A 23,450-nucleotide genomic window follows, 5' to 3' on the forward strand; every position below is an offset into this window, starting at 1 on the left:
GACTATACGAAGAGATGAAGAAGAGCGACTGGGGTGAGCTATTCGAGCCAACGATGACTCGCCAGGCGGTTTGGGCCGATTTGTATCACGAGTTGGCTCGCCCAGTGAGTTCGGTAACAATCGAACAAGTGGTGAAGGAAACCGAACGATTTCTGAAAGCATTGGGTCTTCGGCCTCTGGAGTACCCTTCACCGTCGACTCTGGAGTGCTGGGTGCCGGCCGAAGCAGGCGCGGAGCTCTGGAAATGGAAGAAGTGACTCCGCACAGCCTTCGGCGTGAACTCGTTCACTCTGGACGACTCGCGGAAGACTCGTGCGGCTCGCGAAGTGGTCGACCCGGCCAGCGTACCGCTGCCGACGACTCCGAAGAGGACAATCCGCGAAAACCCCAGCCGAAAAACCCACCGGAGGGGTGTTTAGCGCGTCAGGAGAGCGATCCCCGTACTTTCAAGACTCCCGCATGGTGACTCCACCAACTACGGGCTACTCAGACCGCGCTGGACGCACCACCGATGACTCAAAATCGGCCAGGGGCACGAAAAGCAACTCAAGACGGAGCACGATCCGCCGCAGCGGGCCCACCGACGACTCGTCGGACGAAGAAGCGGACTTTACCGGCGATGGAGGAGCGCAGATGGGCGAGTACCTGCGCCAAATCCGTGAAGTGACCGAATCCGAGTTGCTTAACGCGACTCCGAGGATCGAGGTGGCAACGCATCGCCCACTGGGGCAGATCAAGGCGTTTTCGGGCACCAGAAACAAGAGCGAGATCTCGATGCAATGGCTTCGCGCCTTTGTCTACGAGATGAAAGGAACACGAGCATCGCTCAACGATTGGTGCATGCCTTTCGAGCTAAGTCTTCGGGACGGCGCTCTACATTGGTACCGACAACTACCCAAGAAGACCAAGCGAACGTGGAGCCTCTTAAGCGAAGCTTTCATCAGGTACTATTGCTCCCAGTTCAGCCAGTCAGCGGAGACTCGCTACTACTCAGCCAAGCGCGAAGACAAGGAACATGTTTGCGATTACCTAAACCGGCTCAATGGCTATGCCAGGAACGCCGGAATTCGGTTTGAGAGCAACGACCGCAAGGCACGCGACCACGTCAAGCGGTTCCTCGAGACTTGCGGCGACCGAGGACTCGAACGGCGCCTGTGCCACCTGCGCATCTCAGACATACATGAGTTGGAAGAGATGATCCAAGAGATTCTGAAGATTGACGAGCGTAGTTCGTCCCGCGAGTCGTCGCTGCCTCACTCTCGAGCTCGTGATGCCTCCCGACGATGCGATGACAGACGTCGCGATGACTCGCACCGCCACGAGCGCTCGGAGGACGCTCGCCGACGTGATGACCGCCGCCGCGACGACTCGCGGGATGCTTACAACCGTCGCGACCGACGCGAACGGGATTATGAGCGTCGTCGCGACGACTCACGCAATATGCCTCGCGTGAGCCTAGCTGAAGCATCTGTCGCCGATATCGTCGCCGAACTTCATGGACGGGACACGCGAGACACGCGGAGCGAGCTGCAGCAACAACGCCACAGATATGATGGCGACAGCAACAGCGAAGATGGAAGTGAACACGGCAGCGACGACTCACAACGTTGCGGCGAAGACGGGGGTGATAGCTATTCGTCAGACGGAAGCGACCACTACCTTGCGGCAGCCAATGACAACGAACGACGAGTCGCCGCCGAAGGCACGTACGCCGGTCCGCCAACCGACAACCCTGGGGTGACTCAGCGGGGCGCAGCCAAGGCCGGGACAATCGGCTCCAGAACCGCGGTCACCGCGACGAGAGACCTCGCCAGTATGGACCGTGCGCGGCCTGCGGGGGTCTCTATCACTCGGCGCACTACTGCCGACGTCGGTGCAAGCTGTGCAAACAAGTGCACGACTCCGGAAAATGTGAAGTGTTCCAAGAAATCACCAAGATCATCAAGTCCAAGGTGGACAAGAAAGACCTCACACCCGAGCTCCAAGAACTCCTGTTTTCGGACCATTTAAACTAGGCAGCCCGCCAACTACGACTGGGTTGGTCCCAATCGGGCTGCCACAGTTAGCCGAGCCCGCAATTGAAGCCGAGTGCATCTTTGCATTTGTGGGCGAGTGCGAATGGACTTCAGACTGAGCAAAACAACGACATGATAATGACGGAATTGGAAAAGGAGATAGGCGACTGCCTCGGTGGAGGTGTATGTATGGTGTGAAAAAGACGATAACGAAGAGGTTGGAGATACTGCCGAAGACTGGCTGACAAGCGCAGTAGAAGAGGACTCGCGCCGACGACTCGTTCCGGAAGTGCGACTCTTAGCTGAGAACGGATGGGATGGAGGTCGGCGCAGAAATTGACAAGCGCGTAAGGATGCGGACACTGGTGAACGGAGCCGTGGACGACTCGCGCACGAGGATATTGCTGGACACTGGGGCAAACGTCAGTGTCATCTCGGAGAAACTTGCCAAGCGACTGAAACTCCGCGAAGTAGTGGGGCATGGACGTTGCATGGATGTACAAGGGATCACCAAGGGCAAGATGATGACGACTCGCCGAGCGAAGGTGAATGTCACCCTTGGATGGGAACGCGTTTATGTCTTTGAAGTCTGGATAATGGATCACTGCGCCGGGGTAGAAGTGGTGCTTGGCACCGACTTTATGATCCCGGCCGGTATCCGACTGGACCTCCTAAACGCGACGGCCAAGCTTCCGGACGAGGTAATGATCCCGCTGATCAAGACACAAAACATGATGGACGAGGCCGAAGGAAGCCTCGTCGTGTACGGTCCGACGGAACCAATGCAAATACCGGGCCACGAATGGGACGAGTTCAAACCACAGCGGCGACAACCCGAGCCGACGACTCACGTGCCTTGGATTCGCCGAACGGAGACGTTCATGCCGACTGTCACCAGGTTCTACAAGGGACGTCCGGTCAGGATTCGACTTACCAACGCCACGGATAGGCTGGCGAGTTGTCCGGTACACTTCCCGGTGATAGTCTGGGTTCCGATTGGGTCGCTGCCGAAGACGGAAGGCTACGTGCGGCTAGATTCCGCAAAGTACAAAGAGTGGCAGGTACTCGCATACGCTGCCGCACGAGACAAGACACTACTCAAGTGGGAGGCTGAACTCTACCAACAATGATTAGCCAAGCAGCCTCCAGCGGTGGAACAAGTGCGTTACCCGACACCCAAAGGTATCTTGCAGCGACCTGACGAAGACTCGGCCGAGAAACCACCCGTCAACAGTGAACGTGGCAGTGCCGACGACTCGTCGGTGACGGATGACTCAGAATGGATAGCGGAAGAACATCACCGACGACTCGACACTACTGCCGGCGACTCGACGGGGGTGACGACGACTGACGATGAAGCCATGACTCCAGAAGTAGTTGGATCAGGACTGGAGACTGCTGAGTCGATGGTGCGCCGCGACGAAGACCAAGGACTAGAGTGCAGTCCGAAGAGGCATCCACCGATGACTCAGACTGCACCCAGCCGAGAAGCCGGAGACATCTCAACGACACTCGACCAGACGTTCATAGCAGTAATGCGTGTACTGACCACGGAAGGTACCGTCGACAGTAGCGACGAGACGGCGGAACACCCGGCAGCGGACATCGAACTGGAGGACTACGCGCATGAATTAGCGTTCCTCCCCGATTTATCGGAGCCGGAGCCGACTACACTCGACTACTCGGCGGCGAACGTCAAGAATCCCGAGTTGTCGGCAGACCAACAAGGGAGCCTGATCGAAGTACTCCGACGCCATGAAAGTATCACGATTGCAAGCGGGAATGCACTCCCACCGCCGGCATATGGCGTTGTCTGCGACATAGATGTGCAGGGGCATGCGCCGATCAAACAGCGGGCCCGACGGATCCCATTCAAGCATCTCAAAAATTGTACGAACTCCTCAAAGGACTGCTCCAGGCAGGGCTCATCGCGTTCTCGGACAGCCCGTGGGCCTCGCCAATCGTCATTGTCCTCAAGAAGAATGGCCAAGACATCCGCCTCTGCATCGACTACAAGATGGTCAACGCGGTAACGGCAATCCTGGAGTACGCCATGCCGCTCGTCGACGACTTGCTCACTGACTTGGAGACTTATCTTTGGTTCTGCTCGCTCGACGCGGCCAGCGGATTCTGGGCCATCCTGATGACTCTACGTGCGCGCAAGATTTCGGCATTTGTGTGTCCTCTGGGGCACTTCGAGTGGCTACGAATGCCTTTCGGCCTCACGAACGCGCCGATGATCTACCAACGGATGATAGACAACGCATTGTGGGGATTTGTGCAACCTAAGGGCGGCTGGAACGCCTTTGCAGCAAAGATGAAGGCCGCCGAAGACTCGGCAGAACACTGCCGGCGACTCGAGTCGTCGCCTCGCCTGCCAGGCACTACAGCGACGACTCGAACCAAGTTTGCAGCTGCCCGCGATGACGCGAAGACAGCTGAACCCATTACTCGACTCATTAACAGTCCCGAAGCCGATATGTTTACGACCAACGAAGCCGACGAGTCGTCGCTGGTACCTGTGTTCGACCGGCGATCCTTCGTGGACGATATCGGTTTCGGTGGCGAAGACGTCGACAGTTGTTTGGCGACGCTGGATCGGCTCCTCAGTCGTTTTGAAGAGTGCCGGATCAGCGTCAGCTTTACCAAGAGTACTTTCGTGCAAGGACGCGTTGACTTTCTGTCCCATGAAGTGTCAACAGACGGCATTCGGCCCGATCCGAAGAAGCTGGACGCGATCACTAAGCTGTCTTTCCCACGAACGAAGAAGGGAATGCAGTCTTTCCTAGGTGCGCTGAATTATTACAACCGCTTCATCCAAGACTTCGCTGTCTACGGCACGGCGCTGTACCAGCTGAAGGAAGACGATTTCGCGCCGGAGGGTGACCTCACAGTTGCCCGCCGGAGCTTCCAAGCTCTCCTAGACAAGGTTGCGGCAGCGCCGATACTCCGCCACTTCAACCGCACCAAGGACGTGCACGTCATGCTGTTCGCAAACGAGTGGACATTAAGCTCCACGCTGCTACAGTTGCATGATGACAAGTTGCACCCTGTTCGCTTCTGCGGACGTGTATTGAAGGAGGCCGAGATGAACTATCATGCGGCGGAGAAAGAGGTGCTAGCACTGTTGCTACTGCTGAAGACTTGCTACACTCAGTTGGCGGGGCGGACAATACGAGTTTACACTCGCTTCTCCACCTTGGAGTGGATTACCAAGTCGAAGTCACTCTTTGGGAGAGCTGTACAATTCGCGGTATTGCTCTCCCCGTGGCACCTGATCGTCCAACGAGTCAAGGAGAAGGACTGTGCCTTCACCCAGCTGCTCCAGTCGACGGTGACCAACTTCGTGGATCTCGATGACTCATTGGAACTGGTTGCCCCGCCGACTAAAGGCTCACCGACGACTCGCATGGACCCAAACTTGCTCTATGCACGCCTACCGACGACTCATACAGGCTTCGTGGTCTCTTTCGATGGGTCAGCGAAGACTGAGAAGTACGGTGGTTACGACAGTTGTTCATGGATCGTGTGGAGCCTTGCGGAGTGGAAAATCGTTATTGCAGCGAACGCTTACCTCGACAAAACCACGGTCAACATCGCCGAGTACACCGGCATGAACAACGGTGTTCTCGCCGCGATCGAACACGGCGCCGAAGACTTAGAGGTCGTGGGAGACTCGAGACTCGCGATCCAGCAATCCCTAGGGGTGATAGCTTGCCGGAAGGAATCACTGATGGCACAGCTGAATCATCACAAGGAGATCACAGCACGGTTGCGGTCAGTCAAATACCTGCACGTGGTACGCGAATACAATGCTGCCGCGGACTCGTTGGCAACAGAAGCCTTGGAGTCAAAAGGTTTCCAAGGTCATTCTGAGTGAAACCGGAAAGCAGAGTTGGCCGGACTCAATCGGATACAAGAAGTGATCGACGAGTCGCCGCCGCAAGGATCAGAAGCACAAAACCTGGTTCCAGGAGACTCTATTCAAACTCTGAGCGGCGTCTCGACCGTGAAACGCAAGACATTTGCTGATTTCGTACGTCCAGAACCTGGAATGCTACTGGCGATGACTCGGGCGCAGACCAAGAGCAAGAAAAAACATGTCCGATTCACACACGACAAGCCGAAGTCACCGCCGAAGACTCGACCTAACCGGAAACCTCCTGAAATTCAACCCCCGGAAACGACCCAAGCTCCACCAGCAGCTCCTAACGCACAAGACATTGATCCTGTGGAAGTCCAAGAAGAAAGACGACGACGAATAGCTTCCGCTCAGGACGAAGAATTGCGATGGGCTAACCTGAAGACCCTGTTACGCGGAGATGTGGAGAAACTTGGATACCGAGCCGCCAGAGATGCATGGAAAATCGCAGATAAGTTCGTGTTGTCGGAAGACAATTTGCTACACTACATGGGAACGAGTCGTCGGCGTGACGCTGAGTCGCAAGAGGAGATCTCGTTGCGTCTGGTGGTACCCACCACGATGATTCAAGAAGTGCTCCAGAATTGCCATGACTCGCTGGAAGGCGGCCATCAGGGTGTGATGAGAACCTACCAGCGAGTCAAGCGAGATTACTACTGGTTGGGACTCTACACCGACGTGGAAAAGCACGTGAGATCGTGCCCCGATTGCAGCACCAGCAAGAGCCACCCCCAACTGAAGGGATACTCTCCTGGCAACGTGCTGGCGGAACGGCCTTTCCAGTTAGTGTCTATGGATTTTGTGATACCACTGCCGAAGACTCGGAGGGGCAACACAGCCCTGCTACTCTTCCAATGTTCCTTTACGGGTTTCATCATTGCAAAAACCATGGCGGATACGAGCGCACTCAAGGTGGCACAAGCATTCGAAGAATGCATATACCGACGATTCGGTGCGCCATCACTTATCCGTCATGACCGCGACCCACGGTTCATGAGCGAAGTGTTCCAAACGTTTGCAGAAATGATGCAGTCAAGGTCCCGATCAACGCTGAGTTACCGGCCGCAAGCCAACGGACAGCAAGAACGGTCAGTCAAGACTGTAATGCAATCCGTCAAGGTATACGCCGAAGACCCGCTCCAACAAGACTGGGACGAGATCGTGGAGCGCTTAGTCTTCGCCATCAACAACTCACAAGACACGACTCGGAAGGAAACACCATTCTACTTGGTGCACGGGTGGGATGCCCAGTCAACGCTGAAAGCCATGTCATCCTCGCTCCGACACGGCACGCCAAAGCAGTCAGACGCACTGGCGTGGCGCCGCGAAGTCAACAGACAACAGCAGATTGCTATGGAAATGGCCAAGGAATACCAGGCCACCGAGCAGACTCGCAGAGCCCGGGAACACAACGCCAAACTCAGTAGGAAAGAGAAGACAATACTGGCGAAGACTCGGGATCACGAGTCGTCGGCGGCGGCACAGGACCAACCGTCTACGGGACAAGACACCCCCGTCCCAAGTCACCTGTCGCTCAAACCAAGTACGCATTTGCCACCGACGACTCGCGAGTCGTCGGCAGGTACCCCACACCAACCGTTTGTGGGACAGGGGGGACATGTCTCTCGGTACAGGGTGGATCCACCGAAGACTGGCGGAATTGAGCAGATTGCAGGTCGGAAGTCAATGCTGCTGGTCCCGTTCGATGTCGGCAGCAGGGTCTGGTTGTACATGGAGAGAGTCAAGCCCGGCCTTACCAAGAAACTGGCACACCGGTGGCATGGACCCTTCCGGATAAAAAAGAGGATCGGAGACTATGCCTTCGAACTCGAGTTACCGGACCGCAGTGGATACCGATTTTACCCAGTCGTCCACATATCCCGACTAAAGCTGGTTGATGAGTTTGGAGATCGACCGAAGACTCGCCTCGCGCCCAGACTCGTCGACGACACGCGACTAGACTTTGACGAAGAACTGCTCCCTGAAGATAGTTGGGAGCCAGATCACGTGGCAGGAGAGTATGAAGTTGAAGCCATCCTCGACGACCGTGTGCCGTTGTCCACGGGAACTGAAAGAGCAGTGCGCGAGTTTAGAGTCAAATGGGTCGGCTACGATGAACCAACGTGGGAGCCAGCCGCTAACCTTTCTTGTGGAGGGCTCCTCTATGATTACCTACGGCGAAAACGAAGTGAACAGCGCCTGCAGATGGTTCAAGTCGCCGACGAAGACTAGGTGGCTATGAGTCACCGCCATGACGACCTGTACTTGGGGCAACGCAGCCCAAGAACACAGACGAAAACAGCTACTGCAGTACTACCTTTTTGCATTTGAAAATTAAACGCTACCAAGACGGACAGCTAAACTCAACGGCAACTCAGAAGCGGAATTGGAAACGAAAACCAAATGGATAGAAGACGCTGCCGACGACTCGCTTGAACCCGACTTCAACTCAATCAGGATCGGAGGCAACGGCTGCCCGAGCCAAGACACCAAGCAAGCCCGAGTCATCGGAACCACCAGCAGCATCCAGAACTGGTCCTCCCGGAACAGACGCAGCAGTCGGCGAAGACTCAGACGCAGCAGGAACGCGAGCACCACCAAACTCGGCCACCCATTCTGAGCTCAATTCACCCGGCTGCAGCGACGAACTTGGAACAACTCGACGACCAACACCGACGCGCGAAGAACCAGCCGGGACAAAGAGCGGAGCCGACGGGTTGCATGGGACGAACGTGGTGTTGTAGGGGTGCTGCTCCGGCACATCGATCCAGCCGTTCCGCCAAGGCTCCGCAGCATCCAGGGCAGCGACCTCGCTCAACCAGTCGGCAGTCTTGGGCTCCCAAGGCAAGTACTCCAGAGAATACCCGGGCATGGTCGGCTCAAGCATGAACTCGGGCTTCACCTCCGAGAAACCAGGATCCTGGCTGCTGCCCCACTTCCAGATGTACGGGACCACCTTGGCGCGGAGACGGTCACTGCGTTTGTTGCGCTCGACCACGTATCTCGACCAGGCGGCTTTCAAAGTATCCAAGTCCTTCCTCGTCCGAGTCTTCCGCGCGGCAGTCCAGTCCATCATGTCCAAGTCAGCGGCAACTGCGGAGAACGTAGTCTCCACTGCCTTCGGAAGGATCCAGTGATCACGTTCCCAAAGCGAAAAACCAAGGTCGACGTTGTCCGAGTCGCCGCTCCCACGAAAATTGCTCCAGTACCCCATCACTCGAGTCATCGGCGAAGCCCGCTGGGATACCTTGGAGTCGGGATCAAACTCTGAAGTGTCAAAAAGACACGCTTGACACGGGAGTCGCCGCCGAAGCTTCTGCCACGGATGATCAGGGTTTTTGTAGTCCGCGAATGCCGCGATACCTTCAGGACTGGAAATAATTCGGAGATCCCGGGGCACCGGTGCAAGCAACCGAGCATTCAGCATCTGGGTCCAGCACTTGAGAGCCCCAGGACGCGTAAAAGGCGGCTCGATGTACGGCACAGCCCACTTAGCCACTTGCTTGGAAAATCGGACGAGGGGTAACTGACCCCGCGCCGGCGACGGTACCACCGGATGACGCCGGGGGCTGGAATCTGACCCAGGGGTGGACGACGAAGTGGCGACGACTCGGCTGCTTCCGGAAGACGCAGACTGGCGTGGAACGGAAGAACGACGGAGTTGTCGACGGTGACTCGTGTGAGTCTTCGGTGGGACAGGAGGTGTTTTCTTAGGCTCCACACCAGCACCTGAGATAGCTCCCGACGACTCGGAACCTGGGAGCTCCAAAAGAGAAGAGGATTGAGGGACGCCCACCGATAACTCAATCACTGATCCAACGACCAAATTCTCCGCCTCCGAACCAGTGTCTGGAAACCATTCGAGAGAAGCGCCAGAATCAACGTGAACTTGCTCGGAAGGAGGAGAAATAGTGCTCGACGAAACAGCATCTTCATCCGATGACTCCACCACACGAGACGGCTTGCGGGAAGGAACAACGGGTGAGCTGTCCGACGAAGACTTGGCAGCGGCCCCGGAGAAGGCGGCACGAGCGGGCGGACCAGTAGATCGCTGAGAACGAGCCCATCGCCCCTTGGGTTTCCGCCTCGACTTGCCCTTGGACGACGAAGCCCTGGAAGCACTCGGGGCTTGCACTGCCAACGCGGGCGGAGACTCTGCGGCCGCAGGAACACTTCCGGAAGACTCGACAACCTCCACCTCCAATTCCAAGCGCTCACCATCTTGAGAAGGAACCCGAGAACCACCAGGAGCTGTCACCGAAGACTCGCGGCTACCACCTCGACAGGAAGAAGACGTACGAGAGCCACGGACAGCGGAAGCTGAGTCTTCGGCGGGGCGGCAAGGTCTCTTGCCCAGGCGACTGGCGGACGGACTGCGACGGAGTGACGAGGAGCGAACCCGCTTTTGCGACGCCGGACGAGAAACAGAGCTTGACCGACGACGAACATGGTGAGAACCGGCTTCCCTTTGCGAGGAACGCTTGCGTGAGCAACCAATCTGCGCAGCGCGTACAGCCCGGTCCGCTTCGATATCGGCAGCACGAGTTCCCGGCGTTGTCTTGTTCGCCTCAGCCGACCGCTCCTCCGACGACAACTCAACATGAGAGTCCGATTCCAGGAACGCAGCACGGGCCAGGTCAACAGCAATGGCATCCTCGGTTCGAGACGGATCCGCATTGGCCAGCATGTCCTTGAGGACCCGCCGAGTCTCGTAGCTAATGTCCAGCAGGTCCCAGTTCAACTCGCCAGTCGACAAACCTGTAAAGCATGAGTCATCGGCAGAATCAGAACACAAGCCAGCACATCCAGCAACACAACGACCAGTACGAACCTTCAGAGATCAGCACGAGGACGTCTGGATCCATGTCTTCAAACTTGACATGCGCCCGAAGAGTCCTGTTGGCGCGCGTAAGCCGCTTCACCTGCTCTTGAAGGTCTTCATTTCGGCGCTGGAGGCGAGTCGACGACGAGTCATCGCCGGCATCCAAGCGAGCCAGAAGATCGTGAAGACGCTTGCTCTGTGCAGTCGACGACGCCACAGCAGCCTTGAACACCGTCTGCTCGCGAGTGAGCTGGAGAGCCATACGCTTGCACTCGTCGTCAGCAACTCTAACGCGGTTCTCCAAGCGGGCGGCCGTCTCGGTGTGCGCATCCACGGCTCCACGAAGACCCTCCATCTCCTGGAGGTAGTGAGCCTCCAGGACCCGCAGACGCTTGACCTCTTTCTTGGAGTGCTCGAGTTCCGCGCGCGCTTGCTTGAGGAACACCATGGTGTTCTCGTGCTTGAACGACTCCTTCATCGCCGAGTTTTCGGCGGCAGCACGTGCAGCTTCAGCGGAGTGCAACTGACCTCGCATCACGGCCAAATCCAGATTGATGTCATCGTGGACCCCCATGTTGGGCTGAGCCGCCGCCACCACGTCTTCCAGCGAGCGAGCAGCGGCCAAGCGAGAGCCCACGTGGCGGTCCCCACGAATGTTGGGACCCTGGTGCAGAGTGACATTGAGACGACCGATGAGATCCAACCGTGGACCCAACACCGCGATCACGCGCTCCGACGCCTCAGCACTGGCTTCCATGACGACTTGCTCAAGGGCCTCACGCGACACCGTGATCAGCGAGTCGTCGGTGGTGGAACGACTGGCCTCAGCGCTCGAAGTAGAGCACCGAGCAGCTAGCTCCGAAGACTGGATCGAAACTGAGTCGCCGGCAGCACTACCAACAGGCACATTAAACAGGGAGGTATCCTGAATGACAAGAAACGAAGGCAATAACCGTGAAGGTAAGCGAGAGCAGCTCAAGATCAAGGTGCCAGTCAACGAGACGTACCGAAGGAACAGCCAGAGAGGTGGCCAGAAACGCGGACGACTCAGCGGAAGCGTCCAGCGAAGCTTGGCTCGGCGCATCGCCAACAGCGAGTGAGCCCAACTCCGGAGATGACAAGACAACCTGGGAAACAGACGCACAAAGCCGCCAAGCATCAGCATCTCACGTGAAGCTAACAGAAAGCGAGAAGACGGCAGGAAACTCACCGTGACCGAACTGGCCGTCGACTCAGCAGCGCTCTCATCCTCAGACACCGCCGACTGCGAGGGAGCAGGAGCAGCAGGCGAACTACCAGCACCAAGCGAGCTTCCTCGACCTGGCGAAGACTGACCAAGATACCAAGATCCGGGTTAGGAGTGAAGACGGCAAGAGAACAAGAAGAAGACGGCTTACCTGGAGCGAAGACCGAGATACACCGAGAGCCCTGAGGGCCGAGTTCACGGTGGACTGGGCAGCGCGCGAAGAACCAACCATGGCACAGGAGCACCCCGACGCTCACCAGCACGCGGCTCGAGTCGCGGTGGGGGCAGTTGTGGTATCGGGAAATGAAGCCGAAGCCAAAACCCAAAGGCGGGACGAGGGACGAAGAAGACTCGAGGCGCCGGCGTTAACTGGCAAGTCACAACCCATCGCCAGTCATTGGACTAAACTCCCTGATCGCTGATTGGCCTAAAATAGGCCGGTGACGATGACTCGTCGACGGTCCCGAGTCAAGCGCGGGCGGTTGCAGCTCGCTAAGTACGGGGCGAACCTACTGGCAAGATCCGAACCTATGAGTCGTCGGCGCCTGTCCCGAGTCGTCGGTGGCGTTTCAGCGGCCGTTTGAGTCGTCGGTAACGCCGCCACGTCGCAGAGAAAGCGCCGAAGAGTCGTGAGTTACAACTGGCGGTCCAAAAACAGACGCGTTTATACTTGATATTTGTATTGATCGATAGGAAACTTAAGAGAAGACCAGATAAGCCTTCGGGCAACAATAACAGAACAGCTTTTCCTCCCAACCACGCAAGGGCGACACCGGTGCCTGCAGTGAACGACCTGCAGCTCAAGGTAAACCTGGTAGGTAGGATTATGACTGTCGGTGGGCACATCTACTAGTGTAGCGTGTGTTCATCCCAGGCAGGGCCAAGAGTTAGTGGCCGGTGTATTGGTAGCGACGAGTCGTCGCCAGGAACTGGAGGAGCGAGAGCGCACTCCATTTATTTCTTCCCGCCAGAGTATAGCTCCGGCACCCTCGTATCACGCCGTAAAAGGCCGGGACCCTTCCTTCTGAGGGCCTGCGAGGTATATTTTGTGTGTGAGAGCGTGCTAGCCTTTGCTCGTGGCTAGTGACGCTGAGTCTTCCGTCGGTCGACTAGCGGAAGCTCGGTACACAGGGGAAACATCAACCCGGTGCAAGGGAAAGTTCCTGGGCCTTCAGGTTCTGACCCTAACAAGCCCATTTGAGTCTTCGGTGACTCGGTGGGTGTTGTTGGTGGGGAAAGTGTGCCATATATAATTTAGCGCGTGTTCCTACACGACACCACTTCTTCGAAGTGAGCTCCTCAAAAGCTGCACGTTCGCAACCTAGAGCTTCCCACGATGTGGCTGGCTCCAATAGTCACAGGTAAAACTCACTTCCCACGATGTGGCCACGAGTAAACCTTTCTTGAACTTGAACCGAAGCTTGACACAGCAAGTGCTACTATGTCACACAAACCGATGCGAAGACCCGAAGACCCGAAGACCCGAAGCTTGATGGCGCAGTGGCGGGCGCCCGTGAACACTTAAGAGGAAGATTGGAAATTGAAAAGTGATTGATTGAATCGTTAGTTTGGTGTCGGCTCATTGCCGCCACACAACCAGTAGTTCTTGGCGACCTGGACACGCAAACAAGTATCCAGGTCCCATCCTCAAGTCTATCAATCTCAGATCCTAATTCTATACTGATCTACCAATGAGAATCTACTAATCCAAAACGTAGCTTGATCCAAATATGCGACTAGCGTCCCATTATCAAAAGTTCGGCTCGAAAAGTTGATTCTTGCACATCTCAAGGATTTTTAGCCAATGAGGTCGCATGAAACTCCATGTTTATGCGTCCCATAATCATGATTATTCTTGATATTGACCAGTAGGATAGCATGTAACGAATATAAACCATGCAATGTTTTATTACGCTGTACAGCGTAAACAGAAAGGTATGCATTAGCAATTGACGTGGGAGTCCTCTGCCATCTCATTGGCAGACGGTCGTCCACGTCACATGACCTCCCTTCCAAGAAGACCCCGCGATTTCGAAGCTGGCTTTCTCTTCTTCTTGGTTTCCCAGTACTTGTCAATGAGACCTGGAATCTGATTCAGGTTCTCTACTGGTTCCCACGTTGCTTCTTCGCGTGAATCACCAAGCCAACTTCCAGCGGCGTCGCAAGGACACAGGGCCGCTCTGCTTGGAGCTATTCTCATTTGCTGTCGGGGAAAATCAGGCAGGCGAGACAACGCGGCGACGTGCAACACGTAATCGTATTCAACAGGCTGCGGAAGACATCGACGAGCCCAGTTCCCAACTCCTATTTAAGCCGACTTACTCAGATTAGAACCCACATTAACTTCCTATTCAGTACAAATTACCGCGTATCGTTTTTGCTCACAGCCCTGATTTACAGAGCTATACGGAGTGACAAAATCACCGGTTTTCACATATATGTGCGGCCTTAAATACGCACTTTGGCCTAAAATGTATGATTTACCTTACATTAGTGATCAAGGCAACGACATGTTACAAAGATGTCCGCAGACTTATCACTGAGGGGCGTTACATGTATTATCCCAGGTATTGTGGTTTGCAGATATTTTGTCGCTCGGATTTAGGGCTTAGATCGATCTCTGAGATAAAATAATTCGAAGACATCTAAATGCGAGACGGTAGTAAATCGACCTCCAGGTGTAGGTAAGTCGCACCACCTCTTCTTACTAAATATAACGGGCGCATCGTTGGTTCTCAGGACACCGAGGTAACGTCGCTGGCCACTGCTACTCCGATACGGCTCTGTTGGACGTGTTTAACGACTCGTTAGCTTCGTCTGTGAGTGCACTAGCGGCTCCTGTATCGCTGGGCTTTCCGCTTGTCTGTCGCGCGAGCTGCACTCCGCCATGTAAGACCGCATGTCGATACTACGCTACCATACTGAAACTTAGTGTGTCTCCGGCCCTTGCGACTCTATTACTAATCTGTTGAACGTGTTTGATAGCTCGTTAGCTTCGTCTGTGGGTGCACTAGCGGCTCTAGCTTCTTACAATGAGCCCACCACGTGGTGGTGATTTGCCATTCGACAAGCAACTTCGAGGCTCGGTGACGTTCAGGACTGGCCAGCGCTCATCAGGCCCGCGTAAAGGAATCGTGAAGTCGTTCAAGTTTGTGGCCGATGCAGGCTACTCAGTGGCCCGGGCTCAAATGTTTCGCTTCCTCTCAGGTCAGGAGTTTGATGCTGAAGTTGACGTGATCGAAGACAGGAAGGTATTCATGAAAGCCACTAAGAACGCCCGCCAGCAAGACTTCAAGGAGGTCTCCGTATCCAACTTCTGGGAGCTGCTAAAGCATCGTTGGGCCTACATCTCCGAAGCTGATATTCTAACGATGTCATCGAGTGAACTTCCAACTCATGATCAGTTCACTTTCGAATTTTTTGTTTATCTTGCTGCAGCTCGACGAGTGGCGGAAGGCATTCGGCGAGCGACAGCGTGAGTGCACGAGCGGCTCCTGCAACACTGGGCTTTCCGCTTCTCTGTGGCGCGAGCAGCTCCCCGCCATGTAAGACCACATGTTAATAATACGCTACCATTTTACTTTAGGAAAAGCGTTTCGTATGAACTGCTGTAGCTCCTCTAAATAAAATGTAGGGTGGGCTTTCACGTACTTTCGAACACGGGTTACCACGTCGTTCGGCCAACGCGACGAGCGGTTAGTTCGAACTCCTTCATCAACCACACCATCGGTCAAAAACAACTTGTACCAACGTTGCAGTGTTCGCACGTTAGGCCCAAATATATCACTAACATACTGCATACATATTCCATACACATACATAAGAAAAACGGCTCGCCAACGGTAGTCGAGAGAGTACATGCTGCACTTGTGCAAGGTGAAGGTTTCGGAAACTGCGGTGCTTCGACAGATCGGCAGCGCGATCTGCCGACCACTCGTCAAGTGTCCAGATGTAAGTGTCCAATTGCACATGTTATATAAATAAAGCGCGGCATTATAATCCGTACACAGACATCGCGATTTAAATTAAATCGGCCCGAATTTCGTTTTTGGATCGGCAATTCGACCACAGATAGCGTAAATCGAGATCGATATCGAGGCTGGCGATTATAACTTGGAGGATTTAATGGCCATCTGTTTTTATATCGGGCGCCAGATATTATAACTCGGGCAAAACACTAGGACGCATTGCAAAGCATAATATTATATCACCGTGATATCCCAAGGTACGTTGCCTCCGTGATACCGTGAACCCCCGCAAAAGTTCACGAGGTCCACATTATACCTATCGTGCTACATGGCATGCACTGCATACATACACCCTATACAGTAACCTAGTCGAGAGTTTTGCTAGCACCGCAGGGCGATCCGCTGCTGTTTGGGCATCGGACAGAGCCAACGTCGCGCAGCCAGCGCCTAACGTCTGAGGGCCGTTCTTAACCCGGAGCGGGTGTGCGGTAGGCTCGGTAGGCCGGGGAGGCTGTGCACCGGCTCTGTGCCGCAGTCGGGACTACAGGTAGGCCGGGGAGGCTGCGCGCCGGCTCTTTGCCGCAGTCGGGACTACAGAGGAATTTTCGATCACGGATCGATAGGCCCCCTACGCCCTACGCGAGGGGGGGGGGGGGTGCGCTGTCCGCTGTAGGCTGCCCAGATTCAGACTCCCCATCCAAATGGATCGCCCTCGAGAGTTGCTGCGCACCATTGTCTAGCCCAGCGCGAGCTCCACTGAATAATCTTCTCTAATGGCAAGCGCCTGCGTCGCTGCAGCGACACACACGGCAATGTCATTCATCTCTTCATCACTGGACGAACTGCTCTATTCCTCGTCGTTCGAATCGACTAGCTGAGGGGACATACGTAGTATCTGCCACAGGGGGTTCGGGGCGTTTTGTGAATGAGACAATTTCTCGGACACAGGTACAGTCTGATACAGCGGCCTACCGCCCTACACTCCGTCATTCTTAACGACGACGCGCAGAGTGGTACTCTCTACGCCCCACCGCACACCCAGCCTACCGCTCCGTTAAGAACGGCCCTGAGACGATGGACATGTACATGTACTACGTATGTATTATATATAATACCGCAAGCCTGGCTATGCTATTCCGCTCCTGCCTCTCTCTCAGCGACGATTACGGTTCGCTCGAAATCGAAACCTACCTACCTACACTCAGGGACTCAGGGCCCGACAACAGAGGTCCGGAGAACGGTGCTGCGAAGCGATCGCAGCCGTTTTGATGCGAACCATCTGCGTTCCCCAGCAGATCCCAAGATTCGGTGCCATCGCCTCTTCCCAGTGAAGAGGCGATGCGGTGAAGGTCACTCCAGAATTTGCACAACCCACTCACCATTCCGACGGCAAGAACGAGCACTGTCGAGCGGAGACGCTATCCAGACATGCGATTCTACCTTGCTCTGCTCCTGGCAGTGGTCGCTCTCTTCAGCGTTGTCTCGGGGTCTGCTACCAACCTCCATGCGTCCCAGATCCTAATTCAGTCAACCGAAGCCGACGAGCTGGAGACCACCCAGGGGCGATTGTTGCTGCGAACTGCTGCGAAGACGGACGAGACCGCCGAAAATGAAGAGAGGGGAATCATGGATGGTGTCAAGAAGCTGAGCATATCAACGGTTAAGTTACCCAAGACAGCCGTCCATTGGTTGTACGTGAACGTCAAGTCGGGGGTTTTGGATATCGAGAAAACGGCGAATGATTTCCTCAATCGAAGCTTCAATCCAAACCAGGTGTACAGGTGGTTGAGGCTTAGCGATGGCGAGCAAAGGCCCGAGCGAAGTCTCTGGATTCTGTATGCAAAAAAATACCAGCACGCACACCCCAAGTGGATAAGCAAGTACAAATACGACTAGTTGAGAGAGGAGAGCGCTGTCTCCTTGAACAACTAACGGAAAATGCAAATTAGTGCACTGTGTACAATCGAATTGAACACACTTCATTATTAGCAAGGTACTACCTCCGTTCGGAAATAGATAACCACTTGTTTTTTTTTTGCGCAGCGCTCCGCCTCGTTCATTTTCCTGATTATAAAATTGTGGGAGTGCTGGTTGACACCAAGCGAGGCACAGTCCAGAGTGGCGCAGGCGTTTAAATTGTGGGAGGGCTGGAGATCTAGAGTTGACAATAAGCAAGACACAGTCCAGAGACGCGCAGGCGTTCTTGTTCCGCCGCACTACATACACAAAAATGGATCTAAGGTCTCACTACATACTTGAGGGGCACTTGATTTGGCTTCGGGTGCTACGAGAATCCCACTTGCTGCGATGGATAGCAGGGAGGCGCTCGCATTGGTGAGAGATGTTGCATCGCATGGCAATGACGTTGGAAGTCTGTCCGTTCGCATCAGTTTGTACTTAGCAAATGTTCGAGCCGGTAATCATTTCCACTATCAGAGTTCATGATATGCTCCATGGGCGCTGGCAGCGGGAAGCGCGAGTCCTCCGTCCAAGCGTCGCTCTCAGCCTTCGCCTCACGCTCATCGTCAGCAACCGAGCCCTCCATCGTCGTCGGATCCCGCATCGCTTCCAGCACACGACGCGCACCAAGTCGAGCGCGGGGCACGTAGCGCATGTACATGCGAGACACGGGGGGAATCGGTCCGGGCACGAAAGGTCGAATCCAGCGTTCCAGGCCTCGGCGCAGCAGTGGCGTCGGCGAGGTTGGGGGGGGGGGGGGGGGGGGGGCGAGAGTCGTCCGGGCAGTTGGCAGGGGCAGCGGTCCATCTTGCACTCTTTCTTGACTTGACCACAGCTGCTACTCGATCTCCCATCGAGTTGATTCCACGCTTCCAATGCGCTCGACAACACTATCCGTAATCTCCCCCATCCGCCAACTTTCGTAATGAATCCAGAAGCCAGTGTGCGGGGGCCAGCAGTGTGTGGTGGCCAGTGAGCGGGGAAAGCGCGGGAGATTCAGAATTCAAACTCGATTGGTTTAGAAGGGGAATTATGTTGGAGAGGCTGAAATATGATTGGAAATGGTCATCTATTTCCGAACGGAGGTAGTACACGTTTACTGTAGGAGGAGGTAAACTATTGCCTAGATGGAATCCTCAGAGTCCCAAATCGTGAACTCGTCCAGATTTTTGAGAAGATCCTCTTCAACATCGTTGTCATCGGAATCATCGTCGCGAGAGAGTCACTTGCGCAAAATAGTTCTCCCTAGACGTCATGGCAACTGGTTTACCAATCTTGGTAACAGGGAGCGAATCCTGCCGCTGCCACAGACCGAGTAACAACGTCGTCAGGTACCTCTTTCCAGGCTGTTTCCACCCACTGAGCAACCTCTGTAACTGGAGGCTGCTTCGGGTTTCCACCTTTCGTGTACTGCACGCGGTTCGCCGGTTTCCATTCGTTAATGAAACAGTCGAGAGTTTGTCCTGGCGGCCCTTCCTGGGACCTCTCGGTGCTCCTCGATCACGTGACGACCTCCTTCTTCTCCGACATGGTCTTGGCGAGGCGGGATCCAGGCATGGTGGCGTTGGTTGGTTGGTGCAGGTGCTTGTTGTTGACAGCGAATTGAAAACTAACAATATTTCCGCAGCGCAAGTGCCGGATGTCGTGCTTTAGAATGCCAACGTGAGGTACAGTATACTAATTGGCGTAGGTACAGTACAATAGGAATTGTATAGTCAACGAGATGATCGGATTCTACAGGGGGTATTCTAACGGAAATTACGGAATAATACCCCGGGCACTATTTAATAGTACCCCTCACAAAATCTCGAAAGGTTACTCTGTATTACCAAAAGGTTACATCGCTACCTTAGCTTACTCGTCGATCAGTGCAGCATCATCAAGAGCGTCGTGCAGCTCGTCCAGGTTAAAGTCGTCCATATCCTCGTGGCTGCGTTCTATAGTGAAGTGAGGTGTAACAAGATGACTGGTCATCAGAGCAGGGTAGGGTACGTGAGTTACTGTAGGGTTACTACCGGGTTACTCTGAGAGGGTACTATTTGGGTAGAGGGTATTAATCGGGAATTTCCGTTATTTGGCACCGCAATACTAATTGCCATTTTCCGTTACTGCGTATGGGCCATCGAGATGCACGGGCAGAAAAATGCCACCAGGCAGTTCGGCACCATGTCAGTGAAGCAGTCGCAGAAACCGACTTCCCATTTGACGACGGTGATGCCCACGTCGTTATTAGAAGCAGCGCGGCTTTTTCGACTTGGATGGCGTAAGGTATCTTAGGTAAGCTCAGTCTCCGCCATGGTGAGTTTGGTCTTCTCGATTGTGCAGCAGCTTGCAATCTGTGAAATGAATCGGCTGGCCACGTAACGGAGTTTGCCGCGCTAGGGACAGCCTTGCAGTCGCATTGGGTTCGACTGTTTCGCTGGTAGTCCTGGGAACAAGTAACATTTCAAGACACGTCAAAGAGTGCAAAGCGTGCGCCGTATTGGAATCATTGAACAACAGAATGAACATACCGTTTTTGAATACTATTGCCGCCTGTGCCGCCATTCCAGTGCAGTGCAGCACCAGAAAAACGGATCGTAGCGTTGCCTGGGGGGTTCTAGGCGTGCTCGTGCGGTGGCAGCGTGCTTTGGGTCACAGCTACCGGGCATGTAACTCTTGATCTGCGTGGCGATCTGGGCCATCGAGCAGCAGCCGCCGCAGCAGCAAGCAGCGCAAAAGTCTCCACAGCAACTACCCGGGATCTGAAAGCGGTCGCGCGTCTGCGCACGTGTCTGCCAGAGCCACACGACACCGACAATGCTAACAGCCCCGCAGGTGCAGCAGAACAGGAGGACGAACAGCACCAGCGCGATGTCGTAGGTCAGCATGCTCAGACGCGACGAGATCTGCGCCAGCGAGACACACGGGCAACAGAATGCCATGAGGCAGTTGGGCATCATGTGGTGCGTACAGCAACCGCAGAGGCCGACATCCCACTTGCCAACAGTTCGTGCTTGAACGCTGTTGATTCTCCGTCCACTTGAATGGCATACGGCAGTTCTCCTCCCCCTCCCCATGGCTGCGTTTGTCTTCGAGTTCTAGTGTGTACTTCACTGTAAGTTACAGAGTGCTCCTTCACTTCGAGGAAAATCCACCACAAGCCACTCACTAAAAGGGCTCGACAAAGTGCTCAACGAGCACCACATATTGTCGGGCATGGTGGGAGACAGCCGCGATGCTGAGCCATTCGGACGTGGGACACTGGATAGCTCGAAACTGGAATGAGGACCCTTTGGGGCCCGAGATATCACCGATGTGATATGGTGGAGGCCCTAGGCTGATGGATCACAGAGCAACTCGCGATCTAGAGACGTAAGTTGGTATGGACATAAGAAGTCGTTAGATAACTAAATGACATCGCTGTTTCTCAAAAAATAAAAATAAAAAAGGGCTCGATGGGCAAGCAATTGCATCTGCTGCGGGAAGCAATTGTGTCCCAGAATCGAACACAGCATCGTGCCGCTTCAAGACCTGCACAGAAGCTGGTGTGGCCAACTCGGCATACATTGGTATGTTGTGATCACGATAACGCTACACTAGCTGTGATTCACATCGTGCAGGGTTATCGTGATCAAAAACAAGCTTGTTGAGTTCTGTCGTGGCATACTAAACTTTATCGTGATGAACGGCCCACCATGGTAAAATCAATGAAATGTAACTACATGAAGAGGTAATGGCATGCATCGCACTCGTTTCAATCAACGCAACGGGCCCGTGAATATGTTGTCGTCCGTTTAGATGCGAATGTACGCCGGCAGAGTGTCCTGCGGTCCGAACGCACAGCTTCCGGGTTTGTAGCTCTTGATATGCGTCGCGATCTGCGCCAGTGTGCAGCACCCGCAGCAGCAGGCGGCCAGGTAGTCCTCGCAGCAGCTTCCGGGGATCTGGAAACGCTCGCGCGTTTTCAAGCGCGCAGTCCAAATCCAAAGTGCGAACACGATGTGGCCGAGGCCTCCAGTGCACGCCACCAGGACACCCAGCATGATTGTTATGGCCAAGGCAGCGCCGAAGCTCATCATGCCCAGCCTTGACAGCACTTGTGACAAGGAGAAGCATGGGCAGAAGATGACCATGAGGCAATTCGGCACCATGTGCGTGAAGCAGCCGCAGAACGGGGCGTCCCATTTGCCGACCTTGATGTTTGAGAAGCCCTTGGCCTCGGGCTCCTCCACTTGAATGGTGTAGACTTGGTTCGTGTCAGCCATGATCTTGTTCTTGGACTTCCGTCTAGGTAACAGCTTGCGAGGCGAGGAATGAGATCAAGGCCGCGATCGCATTTTGCGAGCGCCGCCCCACGGATCGACTGTCGAGTCGAACACGCGCTTCTCTACGGAGCATTCAGGGTACATGCCGTGCTTGATGGATGTCGTTGAAGCGGACAGTAAAATTCGCGCCTTCCCGCATCATATATCGCCACGATGACCGCTGGCAACACCACTAGCGCAACATCGAGCTTAGCGCGTCTCTGAAACTGGTACCACGTCGGCCTTGATATCGCACACTAGGAGCCCAGGAACCGCATTCGGTGTCCTGCAGATTCAGAAATACTTGCGGTGTCCCGCGATCGAACAGCAAGCCTACCTAAGCACATGTCAACGATACGAAGTAGGGGATGAATGCATCCATGGACTGAAAAGGCATGAACGTTTCCATTGACTTGGTGGAGTGTGCAAACGAAGAAAATACGTGAGTGTCGCCTTCCGTTTTCTCAGCTTCCTTCCAACATCACGTCCGGTTGTACGCCGGCAGCGTGTCCTGCGGGCCAAAGCTGCAGCTCCCGGGCTGGTAGCTCTTGATGTGCGTCGCGATCTGCGCCAGGGCGCAGCAGCCGCAGCAGCACGCGGCACAGTAGTCCTCGCAGGACCCTCCCGAGATCTGGAAGCGCTCGCGCGTCTTGGAGCGCGCGCTCCAGATCCAAATGGCGAACACGATGTAGCCGAGGCCGCCGGTGAAGGCGGCGAGCACGCCCAGCAGCAGCGACATGATGAGCGCGACGGTGAAGCTCATCATGCCCAGGCGCGAGAGCACTTGGGACAGCGAGATGCACGGGCAGAAGGTCACCATGAGGCAGTTGGGCACGCAGTGCGTGAAGCAGCCGCAGAAGCCGACCTCCCACTTGCCCACGGTGATCCCGAGGTCTCCGGCCCCCTTGGCGTCCTCGATCTGGATGGCGTAGGCTTGGTCCGAGTCGGCCATGGCGGTGGTGGTGGCAGTAGCTGTTTGCGTTGCAGGCGGCGAGTTGGGGAATGAACGGCGCGGAGTCGCGTCTAATGTAGAGGATGAAGTCGCTGCGTGGCGCTGGGGGCGCTGGTTGCACCCACTCGGTGGGTACAAGTCGTTCGCGAAAGTCAAACGGCGTTGACGTTGAAGTTGCAAAAGTGTATGTCGCTAACCTGTTTTCTGATACCCTGTCGAATCGGTTCTCATTGTGGCATCAGTAATCTGGAAAATTAAGCTCGATAGGAAGTACTGTCAT

General features: G+C 55.1%; 3 protein-coding genes across 3 annotated transcripts; 1 reads left to right on the plus strand and 2 right to left on the minus strand.

Annotated features, from left to right (window-relative positions):
* Positions 1–14,654: 14,654 nt before the first annotated feature.
* Positions 14,655–15,484, plus strand: IUM83_18932 (uncharacterized protein; the record flags this gene model as incomplete). Its single annotated transcript, XM_067943957.1, has 6 exons — positions 14,655–14,667; positions 14,745–14,753; positions 14,817–14,894; positions 14,999–15,006; positions 15,077–15,212; positions 15,444–15,484. The coding sequence occupies 6 exons, from the start codon at positions 14,655–14,657 to the stop codon at positions 15,482–15,484; spliced, it is 285 nt and encodes a 94-aa protein (XP_067797977.1).
* A 6,224-nt stretch (positions 15,485–21,708) lies between these two features.
* Positions 21,709–22,179, minus strand: IUM83_18933 (PLAC8 family protein; the record flags this gene model as incomplete). The annotated part of the gene is made up of 1 exon (XM_067943958.1): positions 21,709–22,179. One exon carries the CDS (start codon positions 22,177–22,179, stop codon positions 21,709–21,711), a length of 471 nt encoding a protein of 156 aa, XP_067797992.1.
* Positions 22,180–22,699: 520 nt separating this feature from the next.
* Positions 22,700–23,170, minus strand: IUM83_18934 (PLAC8 family protein; the record flags this gene model as incomplete). Its single annotated transcript, XM_067943959.1, has 1 exon — positions 22,700–23,170. The coding sequence occupies one exon, from the start codon at positions 23,168–23,170 to the stop codon at positions 22,700–22,702; it is 471 nt and encodes a 156-aa protein (XP_067797993.1).
* Positions 23,171–23,450: the final 280 nt, after the last annotated feature.

Source organism: Phytophthora cinnamomi (assembly GCF_018691715.1).
Source record: "Phytophthora cinnamomi strain GKB4 chromosome Unknown Contig11, whole genome shotgun sequence".
NCBI classification, from domain to species: Eukaryota; Oomycota; class Peronosporomycetes; order Peronosporales; family Peronosporaceae; genus Phytophthora; species Phytophthora cinnamomi.